This window comes from Podarcis gaigeae (assembly GCF_964106915.1).
Source record: "Podarcis gaigeae genome assembly, chromosome: 3".
Taxonomy (NCBI): Eukaryota; Metazoa; Chordata; class Lepidosauria; order Squamata; family Lacertidae; genus Podarcis; species Podarcis gaigeae.
The window spans coordinates 93,012,436-93,019,796 of NC_139680.1; the positions used below are offsets into that span (position 1 = coordinate 93,012,436).

The following is a 7,361-nucleotide window of genomic DNA, read 5'->3' on the forward strand; positions in this document are numbered from 1 at the left end:
CGCCAACCCCGCCATGTGGGAATCTCTTGAAGACAATTGTGGTGCCTGGAGACAGCCAGTCAGGTCATGCATCCATAGCAGTGGCCAGAGGAGGAATGACTGCTTGGAGGAGCACAGAGAGAAGAAATGCCATGGTGCATCTGACCCAGCTGCAACTAAGCATGTACAGTGGTACCTTGGGTTACATACGCTTCAGGTTACAGACTCCGCTAACACAGAAATAGTGCTTCAGGTTAAGAACTTTGGTTCAGGATGAGAACAGAAATCATGCTCTGGCAGCGCGGCAGCAGCAGGAGGCCCCATTAGCTAAAGTGGTGCTTCAGGTTAAGAACAGTTTCAGGTTAAGTATGGACCTCCGGAATGAATTAAGTACATAACCCAAGGTACCACTGTATCTCTGTGGTCTCTACAGCCACAGCAGGCATTGTAATCTTCCAACAGTTTGACTTCACCTGCAAAGGCATACTCATCTATTGTCTCCAGAGACAGATGCCAACACCAAATGTTGTATCCATCACAAAGTGACCTCAATACCCAACACAGATGTCCATTTGTGTAGATTGCCACACACAACTGAACTCACTGTCAGATATTTCTTCAAATCTGGAGTTCCCTGAATTAAATGAGGAATAAAAGGTAGCACAGAAATTATATGAGATTACTCTTAGTCTTCACTCAAACTCAAAATTTCAAGACAAAAAATCTTACCAGATGAGGTTTCCCAACAATCATAAGCTTTATTCAGATGAGCTTTTATCACAAGTATTTTATTGTGTAAAAACAAGTTATTCACTGCAGAAAAGAGAAGGATTCCTGGCCCCAAGCCAACTAGCAGTTGTTTCAGAGAAATTTAGTCTGGATCAATTCATTTGGCTATCCAGGAAAAAAACATGCTATCACCCATCACCAAGCCACTCTATATCTATTGGCAAACAGCAATTCTACTTTGAACCTGGAATGCTTAAAAACTAGGCCATATGTTCCTCAAGGCAGTGAAAGAAAATATTTAGCAAGAATTGTCTCCCACAACTTCTCTCTTCATATCTGATCCATTCTTTCTTACAAAGCTAGATATTATTAACTTTATAAGTATAGCCATCTAAACTGTTCCCACGTACATCATGTCTATAGCAGAAAAATTATGAGTTTTTTTAAAGCTACCATGAAATAAAGTTGTTTGTCTCTATACTAGGATATTAAGTTAAACTGAAGATCCAAAGACTTAAGATGCTCTTGCTCTTGCTCAAGTAGCAATATGTCAATGTCCTGGCCCACCCCAGCTAAGGAAAGCATGTGTCCAATTGTCAAGTCTTTAGTTACAAAAGAAGCACTTATAGCAACTCCTGAAGCGCTCCAGGTGCGCGCACACACACACACACACACACACACACACACACACGCCTCTAGCCCAGGCATAGACAAACTCAGCCCTCCAGATGTTTTGGGACTACAACTCCCATCATCCCTGACCACTGGTCTTATTAGCTAGGGATGATGGGAGTTGCAGCGCCAAAATATCTGGAGGACCGAGTTTGCCTATGCCTGCTCTAGCCACTAGGCGACTGCCCCCCGCAGCAAAAGCAAGGCCCCCTCCTCCTGGCCTGGTTATACACCTTCCTCTGATGGGTTGTGCACCAACAGCCTGAGACTTCTCCTGCACAGAAGTTGTAGTTTTTCTTCCTGCTTCAAGTTCCTCTTGGTTTTAGGAGGTAGAGGGGTTTTATGAGACCCATCTGTCATCTGAGCAGCCTCTTTTTCTTCTTCTACCATATCCTGTGTGCCTTCCTGTGTCTTGGACTATCCTGACCCTTCCTCCTCCCCCTGCTCTGGCTCCTGCCTTGCAGGCAGTGTCAAACCCCATAAATCGCTGGTCCCCTCTCCTGAGTCACTCCCCTGGTCCTCTGCCTCTGCCCCATACTCTTCAGAGCCCTGCTAGTCCCTGACAGTTAACCTTGCTTACAGTAAGACTTTAGACCAAAATTTACATGCTATATATAAATTACACATACAGTCTCCTGGCCATGAAACAATTTAACAAAATATGACAAAGGAGTTTCTAGAGAAATAATGTTCTATTCCACATTTTGGAGAAATTCAGAAAAATTGGCATAAAACTGTGTATAACAGGTTTGAAAGGAAAAAAGGGCCCACTTCTGCTTTAATACTTCCCTGCCCATCGTTTATGACATTTCTGATCTTTACAGTTGTCTTGGAACAAACTCCTTTCTGCACCAGTTGGGGCAAAGCAACTCCTTTTGTATAGTGATTCCACTGCCCTAATGTAGCACTCTGGAGAATCACAGAATTGGAAGGGACCACAAGGGTCATCTAGCCCAACCCCCTGCAATGTAGGAATCTTTTTGCCCAACATGGGGATTGAAGCCACGACCCTAAGAGTAAGTCCCATGCTCTACTGACTGAGCTATCCCACTTAAAACAATTCAGTGGTTCGTTCCAATGGGACACAAACTCAGTGCAATGTGACCAGGAATTGTGCCACTGCCTTCCTCCAGCCCTTTCTGAAGCTGCCTTTTTCTGTGTGTCTCTCATGCATGACACATCACAGTGCTTATCCCCCATCATACCTGTACCTCCAATGAGAGAACCCAGAACACATTCAAACCTATTTAGCCCCAACCATGTCATCTGACATAGTTAATTATTTTAATCACTGGCATAAACAGCCACTATTTCTAGTGGTTATTATTCCTTGCCCAAATCTCCAGTTCATTAAACATCTTCAACCACTTTGCCTTGCCAGTACTTGCCACTTTGGTTATCATGGAGTGACAGTTGGGTAAACTAGCACAGTTATCCTGAGTTAATTAGAGAAGAAGAAGAATCAATTAAATCAAGATTGCAAACATCACCAGAGAAGATATTCACCATCAAATGCCACTGTCTGTTCTATAACATATCAGAATGCCAACCTTTGCCCATAAGGGTGCCCTTGATAATAATCCATACATCTATCTGTCTTGGTTGCTCTGAAGCCTGGAAAAAACTTATTTCAAAAAAATCCAGAAGTGTATCTGCTAGGGCTCATTCTAACATTACCAAAACAGTGAGGCAGCTGCTTCCCTGTGGCTCCATCTGTACTGCTCCAGTCATGTCTGTATACAGGAAATTACATGAGATGGATTGCAAAGTGATTGTTCCCTATACCGCTATTGCTTTACCTGGAGGTAGGCAGCACTGCTGCAAGAAACACATTAATAGTTCATCCAATGTGATTTCCTGCCACATAGCTCCAGTAGCTTAAGAGAAGGCCCGGTCTGTGGAAGTAGTTTTATAATAACAGCTGTAGAACATTCATTTGGCACAAAAGCCAGACCTTAGCTTTAGGTCACTAATCAAATACTACTTCAATGCCTACAAATTGCTACTTCTGGTACTGCTGGCACATACAGTGGTGCCCCGCAAGACGAACGCCTCGCAAGACGAAAAACCCGCTAGACGAAAGGGTTTTCCGTTTTGGAGGCGCTTCGCAAAACGAATTTCCCTATGGGGTTGCTTCGCAAGACGAAAAAAATCTTGCATCCCCCCGCGGGTTTTTTTCGCTTTTTTCGCCCTTTTCTTAAGCCGCTAAGCCGCTTATCAGCTGTTCCGCTGATAAGCCGCTTAACAGCTGATCGCTGGAAGCCGCTTGACAGCTGTAGCGCTAATCCGCTAAGCTGTCAATGGGCTTGCTTCGCAAGACGAAAAAACCGCTAGACGAAGAGAATCGCAGAACGAATTCTTTTCGTCTAGCGAGGCACCACTGTATATGTTGTAAGAACTTTTCCCAAATCATATCCTTATTTGTGATCCTCAAATACTATTTTGCTTCCCCAATATTCTTTCCCTAAGGCAACCTAGGATACCAACTACTTTCTCCCTCTTTTCAATATCCTCTCCACAAGGCCTGGTTCTTTATTTATAGTTCCTACAAGATACCATAATGCAGTTAAGTATAACTACTCAAGAAACCCATTTTAAATTGGATATAGGACTCCAAAGAAAGCTCACTTGAAGAAGCCTAAACATCTATGTGCTTTTATTTGCTTTACCAAAACAAACAAACAAAACCTGATGTTACTGTAAAGTACTGTTATGCATGTAAACTATCAGCTCAAACTTTGAAGCAATAAAATTCAATTTATCAAGTACATTATGTCAAAACATGCTGTGTCAGAGCAAAAAACCTATTCCAATTACAGGCTTGATTGAAAATATTATGTTCAGCCTAAATACAAACAGCACCTCTTTAGAACTTATAGAGATTTTTGCCTCTGGAAGGGGTTGCATTTAAGAGCATTGTGGCTAGAGAAACAATGGTCCTTCATTCTTCCTTGCAGAAGAAACTGCAGTGAGTACAGGCATATGGAAATATTCTCTTCCAGCACACAATTTGGTTTGCTCTTATATATCCCAAAACCCATCAGCAAAAAGATCTAGCACAAACGAAAAGTAATACTCAAAAAGAATGCCAAGCTGAAAGAGACAAAAAGTAAAAATGAAGAGAAAATGTACTTTAGGTACAACTGCTTGGCCTATTCAGTAATTCTACCACCTGCTGACTCACTCTGTGAATATAAGAAAAGGTGGGCGCAGTGGGTAAGACAATCACACTCTTTCTCACTATAGACCTATAATCCGCTCTATATCCAATGTGATAAGGGAATCGCATAAATTGAGTGACTCTATGCCTGCATCTACTGTAAAAATGAATAGCCAGAGTAGCAAAATAATAAAGCAAAACAAATTCAACTCACCCAAGGATTGTCAAGTCACAACCAAGTGATTATGCCTGTTTCCTTAACAGATCCGCCTGCTGTGGGGCAATTTCAGACCCATTTGTTCCAAAAGGCATAATGGGAGGGAGGACAATATTTCCTGGTTGCAACTTGGCAACTACAGCACATTTTTACTCCCTTAAAAATTCATCCAAGGCCTAAATCCCAATGCATCATTGCAGAGTTTAGAAAAGAATTTTAAAAGATGGGGGTGGGAGAATATCTTCCCAATGAACTTTCCCCTAAAAACAATCCTACACATTATACATTCCAATAAAGTTTCACTTCACGGGAGTGTTAGGCAAAGAAGTGATAAAAAGATCATTAATTAGAGCGCCTCTTAACACTCTTCAAACAAATTGATAGCATTGCTAAACATTCTGGCGCCATTAAAGAAGATATTTCAAAAAGCTCATTTAAGGTCAAATTTTACTGGGGTGAATGTCTCTCCTGCACCAATAACTTTCCCACACTAATTACAAGGGGGAAATAAAGACATGTTGTTAGCTCTGTATCCTATAAAAATCTCTTAAACATCTCTTCTATAAGAACTTAATAGGGAGAGAATTATTGGGGGGGTGATGTATTTACACTATACTAAAATGTACACTTTTTAGCTTACATTTAAAAACGCCATGAATTGATACGATAATCAGATTTATAATATGTTTCAATGCAGTTTCTTTGGACAGCATTTCTTTGCACAATCCACAGAAGCCACGATTTTCATAATCTGCCCTTTGTCTCCTTCCTCACGTTGTCACACACTTTCACCTTAAATCCAACTCTCCAAACCAGAGTATGTGAATAGTGCCTAGGACACTGACACAGTGTCCCCAGGAAAGGATAAACACTGCTTGCTTAGAAAAGTGAACATTGTCAACAGCGCCAGCGAAGTCAATGGGCCTGTTCACACTGTATCCCATTTCACATTAACATAGTAAAGTCTGCTTCAATTCAGGCCGTTAGATTACTTCACTACAAATATGTCTTTTCCCTCCCACACACAGTTCACTTCCCATTAATCATGCCTACCAGAAATAGCACGTGCAGACATAAAGCCAGATTTTACAGAGTCTAAACCTTCTGTCTCCCTTCGCTACTAACCATATGAAATAGGCATTCCAGACATGTTTTTGCTACCCCAAAGCCCCAACATCTTTCATCCTGGGTTATGCTTGTATTTACAAAATAGAGAGCAATTGAAGGCACTTGCATGCACTGAACCCTGGTCATTACAAAGCTTTCCGTTCTCATTTTCCTGTCCTGTACTGTTCCTATAACAACCTTCCCTTGGAAGAGAATCACCCTGCTTTATAATTTCTCTGGCTGATATCTTAAGCCTCCGTCACCCCACCGGGAGGGAAGTCCACTAGGACAACACCACCAAAAATAAAATAAAAAAGAAGGATCTAAGGGAGAAAGACCAGAGCTTTCCCCAAGAACAAAAGGAGCAAAGTTCAGAAGAAGCTTTCGTGCACAGACATCACCAGCAGCGGCGAGGGGCAGGCGGAAGTGAAGGCAGATCCTGCCCTTGCCCCGAGTGATGGATTGACAGAGCAGCCTGGCTTTTGGAGGTCACCGGCCGGGCCCAGGGAAGGATGCAAGCCTGGCAATAGGCAGGGCAGGAAGAAGAAGAAGAGAGTATAGTCAGGGAGGGGAGGCCGGCCCTATGGAGAGGGAAGCCATGTGGAAAGTTTACCTGAAAGCACAGATAGAGCTCTGTGTGAAAACAAGTGACAGGCTAGCTGCAAACTAGGCATGCAAAGAAGACACTTTGCCTGGGCTGGCTTGCATAAAGGAAGGGGAAAGCGGGAGAAGGAGAAGAAGAAAGCAGCCCCCGGGTGTGGCATGGGGAGGAGAGAGCGCATCCCACCGAGGCGTGGCTGCAGTGCAGGCAAAGGCGCGCAAGGGGCCACCCGGCGGAGGCCTGGCTGGGCAAGGGAGGCGAGAGGAAAGGGGCTGCCCCCAGTCCCGAAAGTGCCCCCAGGAATGCGGGGAAGGAAAAGGAGAGCTCAAGGTGGTCCCTCACCCACGCGAGGCGGGGAAGCCGTGGCCGCCAAGCCCCCTCCCGCTCTCCCTCTCAACCCCCCCCCCAAAAAAAACCCGCCCAGCCGAGGCCAAGAAGGGCGACTCCGGCCTGAGCGAGCCCCGCGCCGGCTGGCAGAGTAGAAGGGCTCTCAAGGCACTGGCGGCTGCGGCGGCACTCACGTTCTCGGTGTCCCGCTCGTTGACGGTGGGCAGCGGCGTGCGGGTGGACATCTTGCGCGGGAGAGGCGCTGCTGCAGAGCCGGCCCGGGCCAAGCTGGGAATGGCCGAGCCCGCCGCTGCTGCTGCTGCCGCCGCCGCCCGCCCTGGACTCGCAGGCCTCTGCGGCGCGGCTCCTCGGAGCGAGGCTGAGGCGGCCCGCCTCTAGGCTCCCGGAGCCCTTGCCATGGCTTCTGGGTCGCCCGCCGCCGCTCCCTGGGCCGGGATTACCGCGGCGGCAGCGGCAGCAGCAGCCTAGCCGGCTCTTCCTCCCGCCGCGGCGCGCTCAGGTGAGTGGCCGGCAGCGCTGCGTAGGGGAGCCGGAGCTCTTTCCTCGCC

General features: G+C 45.6%; 1 protein-coding gene across 4 annotated transcripts in view; it reads right to left on the minus strand.

Annotated features, from left to right (window-relative positions):
• The window catches only part of MARK1 (microtubule affinity regulating kinase 1), a 72,226-nt gene extending 65,106 nt beyond the window's left edge, over positions 1-7,120 (minus strand). For 3 of the 4 annotated variants that reach the window (XR_014562746.1, XM_083733289.1, XM_083733288.1), the window contains exon 1: positions 6,987-7,119. Coding sequence is in view for 2 of the 4 variants with exons in the window: in XM_083733289.1 (XP_083589415.1) it covers positions 6,987-7,037 (51 nt within the window). In the remaining 2 variants the exon portion in view is untranslated. Of the gene's footprint in view, positions 1-6,986 lie in introns of all 4 variants that reach the window. The other variant, XR_014562745.1, reaches the window with a different exon arrangement.
• Between the last annotated feature and the right edge of the window lie 241 nt (positions 7,121-7,361).